The following is a 24,853-nucleotide window of genomic DNA, read 5'->3' as shown; positions in this document are numbered from 1 at the left end:
CATTCCAAATTGGGAAAGGAGTACGTCAAGGCTGTATATTGTCACTCTGCTTATTTAACTTATATGCAGAGTACATCATATGAAAAGCCAGACTGGATGAAGCACAAGCTGGAATCAAGATTTCTGGGAGAAATATCAATAACCTCAGATATACAGAGGACACCACCCTTATGGCAGAAAGTGAAGAAGAACTAAAGAGCCTCTTGATGAAAGTGAAAGAGGAGAGTGAAAAAGTTGGCTTAAAGCTCAACATTGAGAAAACTAAGATCATAGCATCTGGTTCCATCACTTCATGGCAAATAGATGGGGAAACAATGGAAACAGTGGCTGACTTTATTTTTTTGGGCTCCAAAATCACTGAAGATGGTGACTGCAGCCATGAAATTAAAAGTTGGTTAATCCTTGGAAGGAAAGTTATGACCAACCTAGACACCAGAGACATTGCTTTGTCAACAAAGGTCCATCTAGTCAAGGCTATGGTTTTTCTAGTAGTAATGTATGGATGTGAAAGTTGGAATATAAAGAAAGCTGAGCACAGAAGAATTGATGCTTTTGAAATGTGGTGTTGGAGAAGACTCTTGAGAGTCCCTTGAACAGCAAGGCAATGCAACCAGTCCATCCTAAAGGAGATCAGTCCTGGTGTTCATTGGAAGGACTTATGCTGAAGCTGAAACTCCAATTCTTTGGCCACCTGATGCGAAGAAATGACTCATTTGAAAAGACTCTGATTCTGGGAAAGATTGGCGGCAGGAGGAGAAGGGGACAACGGAGGATGAGATAGTTGGATGGCATCACTGACTCAATGGACATGAGTTTGAATAAGCTCTGGGAGTTGGTGATGGACAAGGAAGCCTGGTGTGCTGCAGTCCATGGGGTTTCAGAGTCAGACATGACTGAGCAACTGAATTGAACTGAACTGAAACTTAGTTACTGTGCAAATTTTGAGTAGACATCTGAGTTAATAATGATAAATAAGCACATATTATTGCTGTTATTATCATAGGAAAATTATTAAATACATTTAGATTAGCAGATGATCAACTTTAAATTTGAATGAATAATAGTTAAAAATCTATTTCTGGCATGTCAAATATTAACAAGATATCCTATACTAAATGTATAGTACATACAAATTTATATAATATATACCAAATATATTATATATAATCTATATACATATTTTATATGTATGAATACTTGTTTTTAATATGTATTCTGGAGAAGGAAATGGGGCTGCAAAGGAGTTGGATATGACTTGGTGAATAAACAGCAAAAATTGTATATTAATATACATAACTTATGACTTAACTGTGATTAGCATGTTATAAATACTGAGAGTGAAATAGTCGGTAAACAAATATTGTCCTTGAAGACTTACCTTGGGGTCCAGGGTCTCCTGGAGGTCCAGGTAACCCATCCTTGCCTGGAGGCCCAGGCCTCCCATGAGCTTGAGCAGCCAGCATTGCTGCTGGGAGCTTGAGCTGGGATAGGAACACTGCCATCCTCTCTTCATTGATGAAAGGAAAAATAAAACATCATGTTAGAGAAACACTTTTTATGTCAAAAGTTTTCAAATTCGTTTCTCATGAAATTCAACAAAAATTGACTTGGTTTTCAATTCACGTACATCTAGTTTACCAACTGGTCTGATTGCTAAGAGATTTTTTGATTGTTCAAGTCAATCAATTGTACAAGGTTGCTTCAACATGAAGACAGATAAGTTGTGACAATGAAAGGCTCTGAAGACCTTCAGCGATTCACAGATGTCGCTAACCTAGTGGGCAACATCCTAGAGTCTGATTAACCTCTGTGATGACTTGTGGAGAGAACTCAGGTTTGTATTAAAAAAATGATTGTTATAATAAATTTAAGCCTCTTTCCAGCAATGCTGTGAATGTGCCTGTGGTGATTTAAAATATCCTGATAAGGTCTTTGACACTCCCTTCCAAGTGGAATTAGATGGAGCCTAATCCTTCTATTATGGAGTGTGGGCTGGGCTTCCTTTTACTTGTAATGAATAGGAAAAACGCAAGTTGCGAGACTAATTCATAAAGGCTTGTGACTTCCTGGCTGTGTTCTCTCTTAGCTTCGCATTCTGAGGGAAGCCAGCTGCCATATCCTGAGGACACGAACAGACCTACATAGGGCTGAACTGAAGCCATCTGCCAACAGCTACATGAGTGAGGCTGGACGTGGCTCTCCCTGCCCCAGCCAAGCCCTCAGGGGACGTCAGCTGGCACTCTGAACATAATTCATGACAGACTGAGTCAGAACCACACAACTAAGCAACTCTGGAAGTCCCCGACCCAGAAAAAATACGTGATGATAACCACTGTTGTTTTAAGCCACTGACGTTTTGAGAAACTTTCTTATGCAGCAATAGATAACTCATGTGGTAGGTGACACTTTATAGCATTGGACAAAACTGCATTATTGGACTTCCCTGGTGGCACAGTGGATAAGAGCCCACCTGCCAATGTAGGGGACAGGGGTTCAATCCCTGGTCTGAGAAGATTTCACAAGCTGTGGAGCAACTAAGCCTGTGCGCCACAACTACTGAACCTGGGCTGTAGGCCTCTCGAGCCGCAGCTAACGAGCCCCTGTGTCGCAACTACTGAAACCCATGAACCTAGAGCCTGGGCTTGGCAACAAGAGGAGCCACAGCAATGAGAAGCCCGAGCACTGCAGGAAGAGTAGCCCCTGCTCTCCGCAACTAGGGAGAGCCCACGGGCAGCAACCAAGACCCAGCACAGCCACAAATGAACAAATACAGCAGTGTGCACAGGTCAGACAGCCACATTACTGATAAAGAGGTTTATTTATTGAAAGGATGTCCATCGTAGTGATTTCATAGCACTGTTTAATTTCTGCTGCTGCTGCTGCTAAGTTGCTTCAGTCGTGTCTAACTCTGCATGACCCCATAGACGGCAGCCCACCAGGCTCCCCCGTCCCTGGGATTCTCCAGGCAAGAACACTGGAGTGGGTCGCCATTTCCTTCTCCAATGCATGAAAGTGAAAAGTGAAAGTGAAGTCGCTCAGTCATGTCTGACTCTTAGTGACCCCATGGACTGCAGCCTACCAGGCTCCTCCGTCCATGGGATTTTCCAGGCAAGAGTACTGGAGTGGGGTGCCATCTCCTTCTCCGGTTTAATTTCTAAGCTAGGCTAATATTTTACTTTGTCAAAAACTAATGCATACTTTTAAAATAAAATGTCTTATGATACACCCTCATTCTTCTTTTTTTTTTTCCTGATTTGATTTCCAGTTAGTTCCATTATCCAGCCTAAGTCTCAATAGGAAGGATATCTCATTTGGCCAAAGGAACAAATACAGCATTGGTGCCGAGAAGCACGTGCCCAGGGAATGTCAACTGCAGACAGTGAAAACAGCAAAAAGCCTCTGTACATTTCTGTGAGCCTCAAGAAGATGCTGAAAAGGAGAACACACAAATTGCAGGAAGCTGACAAGTTATTCAGAACATTTAAACGTCTTTTGCCAGTGTTGAGTGATGTGACCTCTATGCACTGAATACATCCTAAATCTTCTCAAGGACATAGCACTGTCAGCTGCCTACGTTCATCCACCAGGCTGCCTGCCATCGGGGCCTAAACAGAGAGGCAAGGGAGGGCAGTGAGGACTGTGCCCGAGTGCTGCCTCCAGAGGGCTTGGCTGGCGGGTCACGAGAATATCCTCACAGGTGGAGTCACACATCAAAACACTGCTGCTGCTGCTGCTGCTAAGTCGCTTCAGTCGTGCCCGACTCTGTGCGACCCCATAGACGGCAGCCCACCAGGCTCCCCCGTCCCTGGGATTCTCCAGGCAAGAACACTGGAGTGGGTTGCCATGTCCTTCTCCAATGCATGAAAGTGAAAAGTGAAAGTGAAGTCGTGTCTGACTCTTAGCGACCCATGGATTGCAGCCCACCAGGCTCCTTTGTCCAAAGGATTTTCCAGGCAAGAGTACTGGAGTGGGGTGCCATTGCCTTCTCCTGATCAACTATATACTCCAATATAAAATAAAAAGCTAAATGTCAACAAAAAAGTGGTTATACAATGTAGACTATTGGGATGTTAATAACTCTTAACATTTAAACAATTTGAAAAATGAGGAACTTCATAAAAGGTAAATTTGAAAATATAAATAAGAATTTTCACTCTAAAATTCCTAAACAAGTCATATTATTAACTAAATTAAACATTCTCCATAAACAGGGCCTAACATTTTCTGTATTCAGTGCTCTTGTTGTGGGATCATGGAGACAGCTTGAGAGAGATGATCATTTCAGTAACAACTATTATCCATGTTTTTAATCTGCTGATAAGCTTTATTTTATGACTAGAAATCTGTCATATAATTATTTTTCTAATAATCAAGTCACAGTTATTATTAGAGAATTCTTGGTTATTAATATCACATAGACCATTGTTTAAATTTCACCTCAGAAGCATATTGAATATTTTACCACTATGTCATTGGGAAGATCCCCTGGAGAAGGGAACAGCTACCCACTCCAGTATTCTTACGAGCAGAAATCCATGGACAGAGGAGCCTGCCAGGCTATAGTCCATAGTGTCTCAGAGTCAGACGTGACTGAGTGATAACACACTTACAAAGCTCATATTTAACAAATCTAATATGTACACAACTAGATTTAAAACACAAGACTGGAGGAGGGCATGTCCTTGCTATGGCAAAAAGAAACAATATTCTTTTCACGTATTTTCTTTAAAAACCAAATTCAAATGATTTCATTTGTGAAACTAACCACAGTTTTTTGAAGATACAGCTAATAAGTATTAAGAAATGAATCTTTCATGTGAAAAACTCTAGAAAAGTGTTTTACTGATTACATTCGTGTTAATTTTGCAAGTAAGGACAAAATGACTGTAACACATTAGAATCCATAGCTGCCAGCTGGGAAAAACTAGGGCCAAATGATAGAGACCTGTAAAGAGGTACCTCCAGACTTTTCTCTAGACTTTTCCAGACTTTTCTCCAGACTTTTCACTTAGTGTTGATTCATTTGAACTTGAAAGATACTTTTCACTTAAACAGATATGTCTGTTTTATAAATTTTTGATAAAGAGCAAGCTACTCTTGAGAGTAACCTATTTTTCAATGGGCTTTCAATAAAAACTTTTGTTTGAAAAATGTAGGTCCATACACGGTTTAGGAAATAAAGCAAAATTATTTTCAAATAGAATTATTAAAGAAAAAGCCCCAACAAACGTGGAGTATTAGCTATACTTATCAAAAGAGTAATTACCCTACACTCAACATTCTGAAATCAAGAAGAAGCCAGAATGGAAACAGAACAGTGTCCACAGGACCAGAATCTCCAGGGAAGAGTTACTGACTGTGATGATCAGACCAATGAGGGCTGATAGCTCATCTCCAAAAGTGACACTAAGTCACTGACTTTCCAGTAACACTTTTCATTACCTTTCTATCTGGGGCATGTTTGGTTGATGTGAATACATCTGTTTGAGTAACAGTATATAAAACAAATTTGCAATTAATATATATATATAGTTTTGCAAATCATCCCATTGAATATAGATCGAATATCTTTACATTAATTGTAAACTGAGTACTTTAAAAAATATGAAATTCAATGTTTACAGCTTGAAACTTTGCTTATTAGTTATTATTTTGCACTTAAAAGACAGACATATACTTCAGTACAATTTTTCTTAATTCGAGACATACCTCTTTGAATGCCTTCAGTGTCTAAACAAAATATTCCTATCACTACTTTTTCCTCTTTAACGTATGAATTGAATTTGCAAGTACTTTGTTTTTGGTGCTTTTAAATATTTTCAGCAAAACCGTTTTTAAAAATTTTTTTAAATTAATTGATTTTAATTGGAGGCTAATTACTTTACAATATTGTGGTGGCTTTTGCCATACGTCGACATGAATCAGCCATGGGTGTATATATGTCCCCACCCCCCCATCCCGAACGCCCCTCCCAACTCCATCCCCACCCTATCCTGATGTATTTTTTAAATTTATTATTTTTTTAATTGAAGGATAATTGCTTTACAGAATTTTTGCTGTTTTCTGTCAAACCTCAACATGAATCAGCCATAGGTATACATATATCCCCTCCCTTTTGAACCTCCCTCCCCTCTCCCTCCCATCCCACCCTACTAGGTTGATACTGAGCCCCTGTTTGAGTTTCCTGAGCCATACAGCAAATTCACGTTAGCTATCTATTTTACATATGGTAGTGTAAGTTTCTATGTTGACTCTTTCCATACATCTCACCCTCTCCTCCCCTTTCCCCATGTCCATAAGTATATTCTCTATGTCTGCTTCTCCACTGTTGTATTCTAATACATATATACGGAATCTAGAAAAATGGTACTGAAGAATTTATTTACAGGGCAACAATATTTTTTTAAATAATTCCTTCTAGCTGTAAATTATCTAGCTTTAAGATACACTCAGGAACAGTCATTTAGCATAAGAGTAATTACTTCCTCTGAACCACACTCTAATGCTCTATAATTTTAAATAATACATTTCTGAGCCAGTAAATAAATTATAAAGACCTGTATTCTAATTGTTTTTCCTCTGTTTTCATGGATCTTTGGTCAATAAACTGTTTTTGGCTACAATTTCTAATAAGGCAGGAAACTAAAGAGTCTGGATAGGAGCTTGCATAAAGCAGACACACAGAGCCCATCTGCCAAGGCAAACCCATAGCACTCATGGCAGTCATTCTAACAGATGAGACCGGGGCGGGCCTTCCTTGGAGAAAGGACTCGTTAAAATCAAGCAGACATGAATATTAATGTGGTGATAAAGTACATCAGACAGAGATGGAAGGGACATTCAGACATCATCTAACCCATGGTCTACCTTCTATTTCACAGATAGAATTTGTAAACATTTTCAAAGAGAGATTCACCTTTTTCTCCTAAAGCCCACATGTATACCTGTGGCGGATTCATTTTGATATTTGGCAAAACTAATACAGTTATGTAAAGTTTAAAAATAAAATAAAATTAAAAAAAATGTTTAATTGCCCATTTTCTTGATAGAGCTTCAACTTATTTTCTTTTGTTACTCCATTATGGAAACAGAGACTAGTTACTGTGTGATTTCCCTTGGGAAATCAGTCATCAATTTGATAATATTGTTATGTCTTGGCCTTCAGGTTAAGTAACTTTTACTCATAGGCTTGGCAATCTGTTCTGTAAATCACTTTTTGGTTCTACTATTCTGGGGCTTTCCATATATCTCTTAAATGTGGAAACCAAAATTATATACAGTTATCTCCTAATGAACAAAAATATCAGAAGAGCAATTTCCTTTCATATCCTAAGAATGATGTTCCAGTTTCATATTAACTGTTAATTCAGCAGCGTCATTTGGTGGCTTCGTATTCGCTCAGGGGCTCATCATGACTCAAGGGTTGCTACTGCTACATCTAACTCTGGCTCGATCTAATCCTTTGTTCCCTTTGTTGTTTGAAATGTTATCATGAGTAAAGACGGTAGATTGAACACATGTGTCTGCTTTAACTCTTTCTTATATCCCTACAAAAACAATAGTAAATTATTTTTAAAGGCATAAAACCATGAGAATAGGAGAAAAATATTATGAAAGGAGATGACATTAAACTCTGGAAGCTCTCAGATGGTGGAGTGTGGATAACTTCACAGACTCACAAAAACCAAATCTTCACACTGGAAGCTGAGGGACAGCCTGTGTCAAACCATAAAATCTTTAAAATATTCAGAATGACTGCATGAGTTACATGTGGAAGTGAGGGTGAAGGAGGGGAACTGAAATGAGGGAGACTGGTTGGAAGCCTGTTTAGGAAATGGTCTTAAAATCCCTTTCTCTGCTTGTGCGGCTGGCTCACTGCCCCTTCCCAATTCCAGCCTGAGGGTTTATTATCTGAAGAGCATAAACAGACCATCTCTGCACGGAAGACCGCAGACTGTGTTGAGACCCAGGCTTCCAGACTGAGAACAAGGAGAAGAGATGGAAGCTGCAATGCTTGGAGCTGAGGCCCCAGCAGGAGCCTCCTACCCTGCTCCCCAGATGGTAGCAGCCAGGCAGGTAATGCAAGTGTTTCCTCTGGGAAATCTGATCAGAACGAGACTTCATGACACTGAAGTTGAGGGTCCTTCAATTAAAAAAAAAAAAAAAACACCAACTAGACTACCTTCAATAAAGCTCATGGTTGGCAATCCCATCATTCACTCCTAATAGTCCATCAGTTTTTTCTAGAACCCATGCTTTTGTATAAGCAGATGGCCAAGGATGACTGGCACTGAGGAAACCCTCTAAGTTGTAATCAGCAGCATGAATTCATGACCTTTGAAAAAACTGCTTTTTTTTTTTTTTTTCTATTTTGTCACTGAAGTGACCTAAGTCCCTGGGCTACTCTGCTCTCTCTCTAGTGCTCATGTGAAATAAGATGATGTTAACTCAAGTGCTGACATTTTGTTCTGTCTTACTAATTTCTGCTTAAAATAATCAGGCTTCCTGGAGAGAGTAACTTCATGCTGGCAGTAAAAGCCTTAAGATGAACTTGGGGTATCTTGTAATCTCACTCCCTGGAAAATTCAACAATGCATGTTTAGCTTAGCAAAGAAAGGATGCTGTGCAAAAGAAGCAGGAATCATGAACCGATGAGGATTTATTTTCTAAAGACAATTCCCACCTTATTAAGCTCACAGTTGAGGGGAAATGATCTTGATTATTGCAAATCATTCGACAAAATTATGTAATATCCTTGTAAATAAAGAAATGTAGATTAGATTTTAAGACAACTATTTGGATTCAGAGCTTGCTAAAATAGATTAAATAGATGCTTTACAAATGGGCAGGAGGAACTCAGTGGTGTTCAGACCTAATCCTTTTAACTCTACATTTCTATCAAAAATTATGACATGCCTATGAAATTTAGAAATGACACAAAGTTATGAGAGTCAGGCAACCTGCCCTACAATGAGACAAGATTCCAAAAGATATTTTCAGGTTGGAACAATGTATGCATGAGAATCACTTGAAGTTGAGTAAAAATAGACAAAAATCACACACATTTAAAAAATGAACACAAAGCATAATGAGAAACATTCAATTTTTTTAAAGTTTCTATAAGGTGGATGGAGGGTTGTTAGCTCATTTAAAAGTCAAAATGAATCAACAGTGTGATATGGATACTTTTTTTTAAAGGAACACTATCTTAGGCTGCATTATTGAAGTGTCTAAATCAGGGGTCAGAAAGCTTTCTTGGAGAAGGGTCACAAAGTAAATATTTGAGGCTTGGCAGGCTACACAGTCCCTGTCATATACTTAACCCTGCTGTCCAGCATGAAAGCGAGCAGAGAAAATACATAAAGGAAGGAGTGTGACTGCACTCCTTTGACACTATTTATGGACACAGATTTGAATTTCTGATCATTTTGCATGTCATGAAATATTATTTTGATTTAAAAAACATTTAGAAATGTATCCTCCTTCCACGGGCTTCCCAGGTGGCACTAGTGGTAAAGAACCCGCCTGCCAACGCAGGACACAAAAGAGACACAGGTTTGATCCCTGGGTTGGAAAGACCGCTGCAGGAGATCATGGCAACCCACTCCTGGGCAATCCCATGGAGAGAGGAGGCTGGCAGGCTACAGTCTATAGGGTCGCAAAGAGTCGGACACGACTGAAGTGACTTAGCATGCAAGCAAACACCTCCTTCCACCTGCCAAAAAGGTAAAAGCGCTTCTTAGCTTCTGGCTGTAACAGCAGTGAGAGGCAGGTAAACAGGGCTGTGGCCATGGTTCACTGAGCCTGGTCTAGATCCATAGACACTGTCCTCTGCCTGGTCACAATACTCCTGGGGAATGAGGGCCGCTCCTACAGGGCGATGGCGTGGGGGAACCGGACATGTTTGCCCCATGGAGGAGAAGATTAAGGAGGGGTGCTGTGGGTGCTCACTCAAGAGGGCTGTCATGTGAAGAGAAGGTCCTGTCCCTGTGGTGGCTACAGACCAGGAATAAGGAGAGAACTTACAAGGAGGCAAACTTAGCTCCATGTGAGTAAGAAGCTCCTATCTGAGCTGCCCCATCCTAGGACAGGCCACCTCTTAAGGCGGATGGTGCACAGCATCTTTGGACAAACATTGCTGGGGAGACTGTCAACAGCAGAGGAGGAGGAGGAAGCGGGGACAATGCAGAAATGGGCACTCAGCAAATCTCACCTTCAAAAATCCTCAGAACTTCTTGATTAATATACTTCTTTATTTCTTCAAATGAAACCACATCAGCCTAAAGAAGAGGAAGAAAAGGTCTGTTAATACAGAACCTAGCACAAATGAATAAAGAATAGAAGTAGTGGGTTGGCATGCATGCTGTAAACGTCTGTAAAGATCCATTGATCTAGCAAAATAATTTTGTCCTTTGTAATAATCCCTGGATACTGGTAAAGTCAATATCTAACCGATTCTATTATGTGTCTTCAAAGGATGAGCACTCTAACTGGGCTGATTCTTTAACATGTTTCATTCATGAGCTAAAGCTTACTAAGTTTTACCCACTTCATGGTCAAGTTTATTTTGCAATTTACACACTGCAGGCAAACCTGTATTAAGCAATTTTCTTTTCTTTTTAACATTTTTATTTGTTTATTTTTGGCCATACTGGGTCTTCACGGCTTCGCGTGGCCTTTCTCTATTTGTGGCAACTGGGGACTGCTCTTGAGTTGCGGTGCTCGGGCTTCTCACTGGTAGCTTCTCTTGGTGCAGAGCACGAGCTCTAGGGTAGACAGGCCTTGGCAGCTGTGGTACACGGTTACAAGTTGTGGGGCATGGGTTCTGTTGCTTCGCGGCATGTGGGATCTTCCCGGACCAGGGATTAAACCAGTGTTTCCTGCATTGGCAGGTGGACCCTTAACTGATGGATTACTGGAAGTCTGAAATTTTCTTGATAGAAAATGCTGTGGAGTCTGGTAAAGGGAAGTAGGTAGATGATGCCACTTGATTTTTAACCCCTTTACAAATAAATCTACATGAATTTGACCAAGAACCTAACATTTATAATAGCATTTAACATTTATAATAGTAATGTTTTATTTCAGTACCTTGATAGTTTTAAAAGGGAGCTATCATTTTTCACAGTGGTTAAGGGTTCAAAGTATGTTGTTACTCTTCTTTGTATTTGGTGGTTACTATCCAGGGATACATGTGTGGCTTTAAAGACAATATGATGGGTTCACACAGAGTGATAGCTTCTGTGGAACAGAATAGTTCTAATTTCAGAATATTTTATTTTCACTGTTTGAATGAATGCATCTAATACCACATATTGGCACAGCACTGAGAGTTCATCGCACAGGCTTGATTCAAGCAGAGCGTAGCAAGAGTGGGTGAACCAGAGTATGGTGGGAATGGCCAGTTCGGCCCAATCTCTGGACTTAGCTGTTTATCAGGGGACAGCATGTCCTTCATTCTCTGGCCTCACACTAGGACCGCCCCCCTTTCTTCCTGACAAGGACATACTCTGATTCAGTTCCTCTGCAGGATGGCCACCCACCACCTCCTGAGGATGCTTATAAAGACACGGGCCTCCTTAGCCAGGTACTCTCTTAGGCCAATGGGTTTCCACTTCAAAGCACCACTCAGGGCAGATTCTGACAGTCAACAAAATGGAGTTTTAACATAAATAGATGTGTGTTTTCTGTGTAGTATAAGGGGATATCATCGATGGTATTTGAGGGCAAGGCCCTGGAGTCGGTCAGGGCTGGGTCTGTCTGACCCCTAGATCACTGTGACCCTGGACAGGTCAAAGTTCGGCTTCTGCATTTGTCAACATGGAAGGAGAGGTCACCTGTCCTCTAAGGTTAGTTGTGAAGATCTAAGGAGGGAATGTTCAGTGAGTACTCAGCATGGGACCCGGCACATCACTTGAAATAAATAACATGATTGCTGCGCTTGTAGAGGCCAGCTGAGGTTCACTTTATCTGGAAAGGCTTATGACTTGCAGTCCCAGCCAGGAGCTCCAGGAGCTCTCTGCCCACTTACCGGGGAGCCGGGGAGGCCGGGGAGGCCTGGAGGGCCCTGGTGCCCAGGGGATCCTGGGGAGCCCTTGTTTCCTGGGGGCCCCACAGGACCGATGGCTCCCTTGATCCCTTGAAGGCCTGGTTTTCCTTGTTCACCCTGTGGGCCTCGGTCTCCTGGGATTCCCTGATCACCCTGTTAAGGGAAAAAATGAATTAGAGTGATCTCTTCTAGAACCATGTTAGCAAAGGTTCTGGATTCATACGGGCATGTGTTAGCTGTGGAGCCTTTGGTAAGTGGATTAAACTCCTTGCACCCTGCTTGCTTCCTCTCCCTAAAGGGGGGCTATTAGCAGTATCCACCGAATAGATGATGCTGAGAAGTGAGTTAACTCACTAGAGTGCCTAGAGCGGCACTGGCACTCAGAAAGCACTAGTTCAAAGTCAGTGATGAGCTTACTTGCACCCGGTCGTCAGTCCAGAGTGATGATATTTCTGAAAGTCCACAGTGGCGCTGCCACTTCAGGCCTGGGTCTCCTTTGCGATAACAGAGGAAGACGGCTAAGAAGATTTCATCACTGAAAGCGTCCATTTGGAAAAGCTTCAGGATGCTCAAAATCTCTCCTAAATCAGGTACTTTATTCTTTTTATGCTTTCTCCTGTATGGTTTGGTCTTTGTTAGTTTCTGTGGGTTGGTTTCTGCACTCATGTTTTACCCATGTGTACACTTGTGTGTGTGTGTGTGTGTGTGTGTACATGTGTGAGTGCATTCTATGTCCTAAAAGAACATGACTGAGGAAGGTGAGAAAAAACAGCCTTTGGGAATGTTCAAAGCAGGTGACTGGGGTGGAAGGTCATTACTGAGATCATTTATTCAATAATGTAAATGAACTATAAAAAATTCATTGAATGAGATGCCATAACAAATTAGATGTGCTTGAATCTGAGAAGCTTCTTTTATGCTGACTTTTTCTTGCAAGGCATTTACTACCATATAAGTTTGTGCATGAGAGTATGAAAGAGGGAGAGAGAGAGAGAGAGAGAGAGAGAGAGATGGAATATAAATGAATGAATATGTATGTATGTTGGCAGATATTTCAGTTTCCATATTTCAAATATTAGTTCCACAGTTCCAGGAGGTGATGATCACACTGAATATGAGAGATTGGTGCATTGACCTGCCCCGTATTTTACTGTGTTATTCTTCTATTTGTGATTCTTCTGCAAAAGTCCAAACTCTATTTTTCCTGATTTAAAAAATAATGAAATGAATGAATAGTTACTGAGATCTATCTGATCCTAAATGAAGAGATATAGAAAGAAGCCATGTACAAAGAAGAAAATCATTTGGACCTAATTTAAATTCTACTGCCTTAGTTATAAAAATATGTCTCCTACAAGTATGTCAACCCGGGTCACATTTGGAAAAATATCTGAGATGATTAAGACAAAAAAAAAAAAAAAAAAGAAAGAAACAGAAGAACTACCAGCACACCTTGAGTGTGTGCAAAATAAACACAATTAAAATTATTTATAATTTAGGTACAAGTATGTTTATTGTAGTAAGTTTATTATGAAAACTAGAAAGAACCTAAATATCCCAAAAAAAGGGGCAAGGTATTTTCTAAATACCTTGGAAAAGGTATATCCAAATGCTGGAATAACATATAGCCACTAAAAGGTCCATGTGGATCTAGGTTTACTGACATGGGAAGATGGTCATCATATGTTAGGTGAAAAAAGTCATTTACCAAAGAGTATGAACCCATTTTTTTAAAACAGTATATGCTCACTTGCATCGATGCATTAAGCAAATGTGTATATTACCTTATGTATAACAGTGAGATGGAAATAGGTCCAAAATATCAATAGTGCTTATCTCTGTATAGTGACATAAGGCAGACTTTCTTCTTTTTTCTTTATGGTTTCTCTATTTTTGTATTTCCTTCAGTTATCATGGATTATTTGTGTAGTGCTGGTGGTCGTTCAATAATCAAGTCATGTCTGACTCTTTGTGACCCCATGGAACCCTTGTGACCCCATGTGACCTGCCAGGCTCCTCTGTCCATGGGATTTCCCAGGCAAGAACACTGGAGTGAATTGCCATTTCCTTCTGCAAGGGGTCTTCCCAACCCAGGGATCAAACCCAGGTCTCCTACATTGCAGGCAGATTATTTACCACTGAGCCACCAGGGAAGCCAGATTATTTGTGTAATGATAAGTAAAACAGACACCAGTACATAAGAACATGCCCCACCCTCCCCAACGCACATGCACACAAGCCCTCACTAGAACCCCTAAATAACAATGCTCAAGGAACCTGTGGCTGAGTAATAAATCCAATTCTAGTAGAAAACGTTAAACTTTCTTAGAAAAAATAATGGGAAGTTGCAATACTGATATCAACAACCAAAACGACACTAAACACACACACCAGAACTGGCATTACTGATAGCTCTATATGTCTTTCTCTACCTCTGACCCCAGCCCCTTACTCAACCAAGTATTACTCCCCCAGACTGGGGGAGGGGGTGGTCTCCACCACACCTCTGCTCCCTGGGAAGCATGTGAAAATGCAAGGTGAGGCTGATGGTACTGCGTCTAGTGGGTGGAGGCCAGGCATGCTGCTAAACATCTTAACGAAGCACGGGACGGGCACCTACAGCAAAGAATTATTGCTCCCAAACATCAACAATGCTGAGGTGGAGAAACCCTACTCTAGGTGAAAAGCACATGGGTGATGGTTACAGTGGGTCATGTGTCTGACACAGGAGGCTCATAGGAGCTTTCCAAACTGGGATCACAAACCAGACATAGTTGGGAATAAAGGCCGAGCAGGTAGGCGTATCTGCCATATTGCCTACTGCAGGGTCCTTGAATGGCCCTGTTTTATGCCTGGCAGAGATCTTGGTTCCTGTACACCTTAAGGCTTTTCATATCAAGAGATTTCTAGTGGGTCTAAAAATATAATTCAAATGATGGGGCAACTGTGGAGACGGACTTAACAGTCATAGTAGGAACGTACATACCCGTTCTCCTTTGGGGCCTCTCTCTCCAGGCTTACCCATGATGCCCTGAAAAACAAATGTCAGCTCTAAAAATCACTGCATGCCAAGATTCCTCATCAATCTACTCCACCAGGAATTCTGGCAGGTGATCTGGATGTAGTTTTGTATTAGAACATTTATTTCCAATGACATGTTCCATACCTGAACACCTGGTAATCCATCTTTCCCATTTATTCCCTGTAAAGACAAATAATGGTCAGTATTTCTGATTCTGCATTAACAGGAATAATTAAATGCAACAAAAGGGTAAAGTTTCGAGGACTGTATCATATCTCAAGTGAGATTTTGGTGAGGCAGTGTGGTGAAATAGAAAACAAAATCGACAGAATTAGCCCCAAGTTTAAATTCTGACTCTATAAGTTACAAGTTCCATTTACTTCAGGCAATTTACTTAACCGTAATAGCATCAGCTTCTCCACTTACAAAGCAGGGATAAATAATGGCCTTAAAACTAGGGATTTAGGGAAATAACAGAAAAGGCCTAGCTCACTATAAACAGTCACCAGGGTTGTTTTCCTCACTTATTCCATTAGGTCCATTCTGAGAAATAAGAAGGCTTCCCATGGTGCTGGGTGGCCAGTATATGATATTCATTGTTCACTTTCAACAATTTTCCTACCAAAGAGAGTCATTCTCAGTAAATGGCCTCTGTTGCTGCTTGAGAAATTTCATAACATGGCTAGAGCCTGATCTTGCTATGAAATAAACTGTCAGCCAGAGACAACTGCTATTTTTCAGTTGGAAAATAGGAAAGGACAGTGAGAAATCTGTAATTGTGCTTTCTGAGAGTATTAAATACTGGTTTCTTCTTATTAAACTGGAAGCTTCTCAAACTCTACAAGGCAGTTCCATAGTTGATAATAAAGCCTCATCCTGCTTGAAGATTCGTGAGCCCAGGAGAAGCCCCGGCTGGTAGGTATAAGGAGGGAAAGCACTCAGGGTCACATCAGATGCTGAGAGCCCCACAGCAGGTTTGAGATTTGATTTGAAGAGGGAGACCAAGGTGAGGAAGTGATTTCTCAGCAGCAGGCAGGCGCATGGACTCCCTCCTCTGCAAAGCCTGGGAGACTTTCGCTGGGCTGGGACGGAGTCTACAAGGATGGCTCTTCCGACAAGAGGTGTTTTCACTGCTGTAATCACACGGGGTTGGGAACCCAGCCCAGTCCCCCAACCTCCCTGAACATCCTGGGAATTACCTAGAGCACTTTAACTAGGACCATGTTGCCGGAAGCATCGAGTTCTAAGGATTTATGCCATCCAGAAACACAAGCAAAAGATAAAGCTGGTTAAGGAGAGGATGTGAAAGAAACAACCATGTCATTTGAATAAGAGAAGATAAACCTGGTGTAAAAGTGTAATTCATGTTTTTGGTAACAATACAAGAAAATGAACAAACTTATAGATAATTTTTTGTCTTTTATAATTCATTAGTGACTGTCATATGTGTTCTCTTTTCTCTGCTACTGCTGCTTCGTTGCTTCAGTCGTTGCTTCTGTGTGACCCTATGGACTGTAGCCCGCCAAGCTCCTCTGTCCATGGGATTCTCCAGGCAAGAACGCTGGAGTGGGTTGTCATGCCCTCCTCCAGGGGATCTTCCCAACCCAGGGATCAAACCCGGGTCTTCTGCATTGCAGGCAGATTCTTTACCACTGAGCCATCAGGGAAGCCCATCTCTTTTCTCTATGAAGATGTTATTAACTTGTTTTTTATCACCAGTGGGGGGCGGGGAAGGTCCCAGTTTCAGAAATTTTTACAAAAACCTCAATGGATTTACCTTTCTCCCTTTCATTTCACTTATCCGAAAGACCCCTACTCTTCTCTCTAACTCAGGTGTCCATCTCCCACACGCCTGCCTCTGAGCACTGGCCTGAGGCTGCAGAGGAAGGGGGCCCTTGCTCAGGTGTTCTGACCTGTACCTGTGGCAGCAGCCCCCAAGCGACCCCTCGGTATTTCTCAACTTGGCTCCTCCTTCTCAAAAGTGCCTGCACATATTTTCCTGTCTCATGAGACCTCCAGCGTTACCAGCATTGCCAGCCCGTTGCTCATGTTCAGCGATGACTTACATCCTTCATGGAGAAAACAGCAGCAGGGGACCCACTCACTGTTCTGCCTCCAGCCCCACCCACCTGTGCTCATGAGAACTCTGACTTCTGCTCCTCGCTCCTCTTAAGAAGGAGGTTCTGCCCTGTTCCTTGTGAAGACCAGTTTCTACTTATGAGTCTTCTCTCCTGACTCAGAGCCCACTCTCTTGTATCTCCCAATGTCCCCTTTCAATAGAGTCATTCTTTTTTTATATTTGTGGCTTAGCTGGAAAAGAAGCAGCCTGCAATGCGGGAGACCTGGCTTCGATCGCTGGCTTGGGAAGATCCCCTGGAGAAGGGAAAGGCTACCCACTCCAGTATTCTTGGGTTTCCCTGGTGGCTCAGCTGGTAAAGAGTCCATCTGCAAGGCAAGAGACTTGGGTTCGATCCCTGGGTTGGGAAGATCCCCTGGAGAAGGGAAAGGCTACACACTCCAGTATTCTGGCCTGGAGAAGTCCATGGACTGTATAGTCCACAGGGTCGCAAAGGGTCAGACACGACTGGGCGACTTTCACTTTTCATTCTTTTAGGAATGGGTCTCTGCTGCTGTGTGTGGACGTTCACTGGTAGCAGTGCATAGGCTTCTCACTGCAGTGGCTTCTACTGCTGCGGAGCATGGGCCCGAGGCATGCGGGCGAGGTAGTTGTGGCTCACAGCGTGGGTTCAGTAAATGTGGTGCGTGGGCTTAGTTGCTCTGTGGCACGTGGAATCTTCCCAGTTCAAGGATGGAAGCTGTGTCTCCTGCATTGGCAGGCAGATTCTTCACCACTAGACCACCAGGAAAGTTCTCAAGCAGGTCATTCTTACCACGATACCACCATGCCATACTCTCTCCCCCAGTGATGCCTACATTTCCAAACCCAGGGGAGAATTTTAAGCTCCCCTGGTACTCTTCCACGTGGTTTCCTCTCCATTCTCTTAAACACTTGGCTCCCTCAACATACAGGAACTCTCCTTCGCCCGGCCTTCTTCTCCTCTCACTGGCTGCCCCTTCTCGGTCCTTCGGCCAGAGCCTCTCCCAACGGCTCTGTTCTCTTCCCAGTTCACAGTGACCTCATTTCATCCAGGCTCAGACTGAAAGACCCAAATCAGTCTCTGCAGTCCTGGCCTCTCCACTGATTCCAGAAGAATATATCCACCGCTTACTTGACATTTCCACTTGGTAGTCTACTAGTGCTTCAAGATGAACATTTTAGAGCAGAGAACTCCTGGTGTTTCCTTCCAGATTCATCCATCTCCCGTCTTTCCTGTCTCACCAAATGCACCACACTGACCAGGTTGCTCAGACCGCAAACCACAGCTTTGCTGTATCTCTTTGTCACACACTCATCTGGTCCATCAGCAAGTGCCGATGGCTCTGCCTTCAAGACACGGCATGGCAATGCTTCTGCAAGGTTCTGTCTGCTTCCACCCTGCTCCCCATGGTCGGCTCTCCAGGCAGGAGTCAGAGTGGTCCTTGAAAATGCAGTCCAGCCATTTCCTTACCCGCTACAAATGCTCCAGTGGGTCTCCATCAGACTTCAAATGAAACCCAAACTCCATCCCTGACTCAGAAGTTCCTCACAGTCCGGCCACTGCCAGCCTCTCCCTCTGTGTCTTTCCTGCTCTCCTTCAGCTCACCTCACTCTTGACTTTGTGCCTTCTGCCCTTCCTTCAACACAGAAGGTTCTGCTAGCCTTTCCTTTTTCTTGAAACAATGTCCCCTGTCCCCACCTCTGCTGTCTACTTGACTTCCCCATGGCTTGAGCTCTCCTACCATACAGGGTTTGCTCCAATGCTGGATGCTGTTTGACTGCCCTATTGAAATGATACTCCAGGGCTTTACCCTGCTTAGGTCGTCTTCTACCTGAATCGTGCGTGTTTGTTTCTGGCTTGTATCCCTACACTACAAATCCAAGGAGCAGCAAGCACCCAGAACAGTGCCTGGCATGTCCTAGGTGCTCAAGAAGCATTCACTGACTGAATAAATTGCTTTTTGCATAACTCCCTCGGAATGTGATGGCATCTGAGAGTGCCTTACAGGGGCTGGGATGGGGAGTTGGTAAAAGGCAGGGGAGAGGAGGTAGGGATTGAGACTAATGTTAATGGACTGTCTTCCATGGCAGGCACTGGACATCGCACCATTGAAACTAATGTTAATGGACCGTCTTCCATGGCAGGCACTGGACATCGCACCATGTCATGTGACCTCAGTGACTCATAAACCCTTGGCGTCATATCGCAAACCCAGATCTCCCTGACTCTAAACTGCATATACTTCCTGTTTTTTTCACGTTGCTTCTCTGGGGAGATGGTGGCCAGGGGATGCCCCAACCCTGAGGTTTCACAGAGACTGATCAGCCCCCTGAATTCTGTGCTGTTTGGTCACCTTCAGCCCCCCTCTCCTAACAGTAGCCCACTCCCACCCAGTCCATGACACAGAAACAAGCAGAGGGAGCAGGGACTTCTATAAAGAGCACCCTGTTTATTCCTGTATACCTCCCCTCCCTCAGGGCCCAGCACACCCTTAGCACATAGCAGGGATGACCTGAGTATATGTTGACTTGAACTGAATTAATCAGAATGACTGTTACAACGTCACATCAATATTATGTCTCAGTAGCCAAGAGCTCTTTTAGGACATGAGTGGGTGATGTTTTTTGGCAGTGATTAACGAAGGTGTAAGAACAAGTCCACAGATAAAGGAGGGAACCTGGAGACAGAGCCTCTTTCTACTGTAGCTCCACACACAGGTGTTATATCTGCGAGTCTGCATATTTCAGGATATGACAGGCCATTTCATTTTTCACTCCGCTGAGAACATTAGACCTAAGAAATAATGAGTCTAATTTCCTGACACTTAAAATAAAAGGCCTCACTGTTCCCATGGTGATTTAAGACATACTCACAGGGAGCTGGGCCCTCAGGGAGAACCACACCCCAAGAAGCCATTGCCAGACCTGCTGTCACTTCCTCAGAAACTCTGTATTCAAAGCTCACTTTCTGAGGTGACAAGTAAAGAGGCCATGCTGAGAACTTTTCTTAAAGAGGCAAATTTTAAATAATGAAAAAGACTTACAGGTCTTCCTGAGGGTCCTTCTGGTCCAGGGAAACCTATGTCTCCAACAGGGCCTCTCTCCCCCTGTAGACATGTCCACAGACAAACATTAGTTGCCAAGAAAAGCTTTAGAACTGCTTGTGGTAAACACAAGGACAACCGCTAAGTCAGAAACAGGCAACTCACCGGTTCTCCTGGAATTCCTGGGGGGCCTGGGGCTCCGGGTTTCCCCTGAGGAATCAGATTACGAGGAAATGTTAGGAGCTAAATTACTGAATAAGGCCACGTGTTTTCCTTCCACACCCGTGTGTGTAGCACCTGTGCTGCAGGTGTGGCTCTACACTGATGCGCCATTCCCGCTGGTCAGAGTCTGCGGACCACACTCCACTGTGCAGATAGGAAGGCAGTCCCTCAATGCATGTGTGGGTGTGTGGTGGGGGATGGGGGGAGGGAGGATAAGAATTATGAAAATGCTTTCATCAGTGTTTTATAGTTTTCTATATATAGGTCTTTTGTTTCTTTAGGTAAATTTATTCCTAAGTATTTTATGAATTTTCCTCGGAAGAAAAGCTATGACCAACCTAGACAGCATGTTAAAAAGCAGAGACATTGCTTTGCCAACAAAATTCCGTCTAGTCAAAGCTATGGTTTTTCCAGTAGTCATGTATGGATATGAGAGTTGGACTATAAAGAAAGCTGAGCGCCGAAGAATTGATGCATTTGAACAATGGTGTTGGAGAAGACTCTTGAGAGTCCCTTGGACTGCAAGGAGATCCAACCAGTCCATCCTAAATGAAATCAGACCTGAATATTCATTAGAAGGACTGATGCTGAAGCTGAAACTCCAATACTTTGGCCTCCTGATGAGAAGAGCTGACTCACTGGAAAAGACCTGCTGCTGGGAAAGATTGAAGGCAGCAGGAGAAAGGGAACGACAGAGGATGACATGGTTGGATGGCATCACCAACTCGATGGACACCAGTTTGAGTAAGCCCCAGGAGTTGGTGATGGACAAGGAAGCCTGGCGTGCTGCAGTCCATGGGGTCGCAAAGAGTCGGACATGACTGAGCAACTGAACTGAACTGAAGTATTTTATTCTTTTCATTGCAATGGTGAATGGGATTGTTTCCTTAATTTCTCCTTCTGTTTTTTCATTGTTAGTGTATAGGAATGTAAGGGATTTCTGTGTAATCTTTCCTAGAGAATGTTCTGTGTGCACTTGAGAAAAAGGTGAAATCCATTGTTTTTGGGTGAAATGCACTGCAGATATTAATTAGATCTAACTTGTCCATTGTATCATTTAAAGTTTGTGTTTCCTTGCTAATTTTCTGTTTGGTTGAACTATCCATAGGTGTGAGAGGTGTATTAAAGTCCCCCACTATTTTTGTGTTCCTGTTAATTTCCCCTTTCACACTTCTTAGCATTTGCCTTATGTATTGAGGTACTTCTATGTTGGGTGCGAATATATTTATAACTGTTATATCTTCTTCTCGGATTGATCCCTTGATCATTATGTAGTTTCCTTCTTTGCCTCTTATCATGGTCTTTATTTCAAAGTCTATTTTATATGATATGAGTATTGTTACACCAGCTTTCTTTTGGTCTCCATTTTCATGAAATATCTGTTTCCAGCCCCTCATTTTCAGTCTGCATGTGTCCCCAGGTTTGAGATAGGTCTCTTGTAGACAGCATATTGTCTCTTGTAATGGATACAAAACAAAACCCCTGTTTTGTTTTTGTATCCATTTGGGCAGTCTTTGTCTTTTGGTTGGAATATTAAACCCATTTACATTTAAGGTAATTATTGATAAGTATGATCCCATTACCATAGATGTAGAAATATACCATGTTCGTGGACTGGAAGAATCAATATAGTGAAAATGAGTATACTACCCAAAGCAATCTGTAGATTCAGCACAATCCCTATATCAAGCTACCAATGGTATTTTTCACAGAACTAAAACAAATAATTTCACAATTTGTATGGAAACACAGAAAAACCTTGAATAGCCAAAACAATATTGAGAAAGAAGAATGGAACAGGAGGAATCAATCTTCTTGACTTCAGGCAATACTACAAAGCTACAGTCATCAAGACAGTATGGTACTGGCACAAAGACAGAAATATAGATCAATGGAACAAAATAGAAAGTCCAGAGATAAATCCAAGCACCCATGGACACCTTTTCTTTGACAAAGGAGGCAAAAATATACAATGGAGAAAAGACAAGTGCTGTGCTAGGAAAACTGGTCAACCAGTCAACCACGTATAAAAGAATGAAACTAGAACACTTTCTAACACCATACACAAAAATAAACTCAAAATGGATTGAAAATCTAAATGTAAGGCCAGAAACTATAAAACTCTTAGAGGAAAATATAGGCAGAACACTCTCTGACATAAATCACAGCAAGATCCTCTATGACCCACCTCCCAGAGTAACGGAAATAAAAACAAAAATAAACAAATGGGACTGAATTAAAAGTTTTTGCACAATGAAGGAAACTATAAGCAAGGTGAAAAGATAGCCTTCAGAATAGGAGAAAATAATAGCAAACAAAGCAACTGACAAATAATTAATCTCCAAAATATACAAGCAGTTCATGCAGCCCAATACCAGAAAAACAAACCCAAACAAAAAGTGGGCCAAAGAACTAAACAGACATTTCTCCAAGGAAGACATACAGATTGATAATAAACACACAAAAAGATGCTCAACATCACCCATTATTAGAGAAATGCAAATCAAAACCACAATGAGGTATCATCTCACGTGGGTCAGAATGGCCACCATCAAAAAGTCTACAAACAATAAATGCTGGAGAGGGTGTGGAGAAAAGGGAACTCTCTTATACTGTTGGTGGGAATGCAAACTGGTACAGCCACTATGGAGAACAGTGTGGAGATTCCTTAAAAAACTGGAAACAAAACTGCCATACAACTCAGCAATCCACTGCTGGGCATACACACCAAGGAAATCAGAATTGAAAGAGATACATGTACCCCAATGTTCATTGCAGCATTGTTTAAAATAGCTAGGACATGGAAGCAACCTAGATGTCCATTGGCAGACAAATGGATAAGGAAGTTGTGGTACATGTGGTACACAATGGAATATTACTCAGCTATACAAAGGAATGTATTTGAGTCAGTTCTAATGAGGTGAGTGAAACTGGAGCCTATTATACACAGTGAAGTAAATCAGAAAGGGAAACATCAATACTGTATATTAACGCATATATATGGAATTTAGAAAGATGGTAATGACAATCCTATATGCACGGCAGCAAAAGAGACACAGACGTAAAGAACAGACTTTTGGACTCTGTGGGAGAAGGCCAGGGTGGGATGATGTGGGAGAATAGCATTGAAACATGTGTGTTACCATATGTAAAACAGATGACCAGTGCAAGTTCAATGCATGAGGCAGGGCACTCAAAGCTGGTGCCTCTGGGACAATCCAGAGGGATGAGGTGGGGAGGGAGGTGGATGAGGGGTTCAGGATGGGGGGACACATGTATACCCATGGCTGATTCATGTTGATGTATGGCAAAAACCACCACAATATTGTAAAGTAATTATCTTCCAATTAAAATAAATTAATTAAAAAAAGAATTTTGAAAATGCTAAACAAATATATCCTCATTTCTGGGAACCCCTCTTGTTTGACAGGCAGCTCTTCTTTACCTTAGGGAAAGGAGGGCAGAAAGGGTCATAGAAGTCCTGCTGCTGCTGCTAAGTCGCTTCAGTCATGTCCGACTCTGTGCGACCCCATAGACGGCAGCCCACCAGGCTCCCCCATCCCTGGGATTCTCCAGGCAAGAACACTGGAGTGGGTTGCCATTTCCTTCTCCAATGAATGAAAGTGAAAAGTGAAACTGAAGTCGCTCAGTCATGTCCAACTCTTAGCGACCCCATGGACTGCAGCCTACCAGGCTCCTCCGCCCATGGGATTTTCCAGGCAAGAGTACTGGAGTGGGGTGCCATTGCCTTCTCTGATAGAAATCCTAGACTTTGAATTTCACAAGAAGGTTTTTGCATTCATAGTAAGATAGCCTGAAAAGAAGCATGTTTGATTTGCAAAACGTTTTTGTTGGAAAGGAGAGGACAAAACTGGTCTGACCAAGCACAGAAGGCCTGGAGGACTGAGGGCAGAGACACTGTGGACCAGAGAGACCTCTGAGACAGAGCAGAGTGGAAGATGGACCAGCACAGGTAGCAGTGGGCTAGTATTCAGACCAGGCCTGAGAATCCTGTCCTTGAGGAGCCACCTCCTGCCCCTTGAACCTCATGTGGATGGGGATGTCGGTGTGGGGCTGAGACCATAGAAATCCCAGCAGGTTTCCAGGGAGGGAAACCTGGGCTTTTTCTCTACTTGCTGTGTAGAACTCTTGGCAGGTCCTTTGGAGGTCAAGAAGGCCCCTTGGCAGGTCAGCGATGGCTGAGTGGTGAAGCGAGGCAGACACAGGCCTGAGATGGCACCTGGCCCCCCACTGCCCAAGTGCAGCAGGAGCTCCTGGAATCTCCTGGACCTGAGTTGGGGCATGTGTTAGAGCTGAGAAAGCCAGTGTTCCAAAGGGACTTGGCATGGGCTCAGGGGCACAGGGAACTCGCACCTGGAGCTCCAGATGAAGATCCCAAAGGCCAGGCAGTGCCAGCA

At 42.6% G+C, this 24,853-nt stretch overlaps 1 protein-coding gene across 1 annotated transcript in view; it reads right to left on the bottom strand.

The window, feature by feature from the left end:
- The window catches only part of COL19A1 (collagen type XIX alpha 1 chain), a 447,290-nt gene that overhangs the window by 14,379 nt on the left and 408,058 nt on the right, over nt 1–24,853 (bottom strand). Inside the window, exons 43-49 of the mRNA XM_055534763.1 lie at nt 20,379–20,423; nt 20,214–20,276; nt 15,216–15,251; nt 15,036–15,080; nt 12,032–12,202; nt 10,214–10,280; nt 1,379–1,507 (exon numbers count right to left, since the gene is read on the bottom strand). Coding sequence (XP_055390738.1) covers nt 1,379–1,507; nt 10,214–10,280; nt 12,032–12,202; nt 15,036–15,080; nt 15,216–15,251; nt 20,214–20,276; nt 20,379–20,423 — 556 coding nt within the window. The remainder of the gene's footprint in view (nt 1–1,378; nt 1,508–10,213; nt 10,281–12,031; nt 12,203–15,035; nt 15,081–15,215; nt 15,252–20,213; nt 20,277–20,378; nt 20,424–24,853) is intronic.

Source organism: Bubalus kerabau, chromosome 9 (assembly GCF_029407905.1).
Source record: "Bubalus kerabau isolate K-KA32 ecotype Philippines breed swamp buffalo chromosome 9, PCC_UOA_SB_1v2, whole genome shotgun sequence".
Taxonomy (NCBI): Eukaryota; Metazoa; Chordata; class Mammalia; order Artiodactyla; family Bovidae; genus Bubalus; species Bubalus kerabau.
This window is presented reverse-complemented; position numbering and strand designations above follow the sequence as displayed.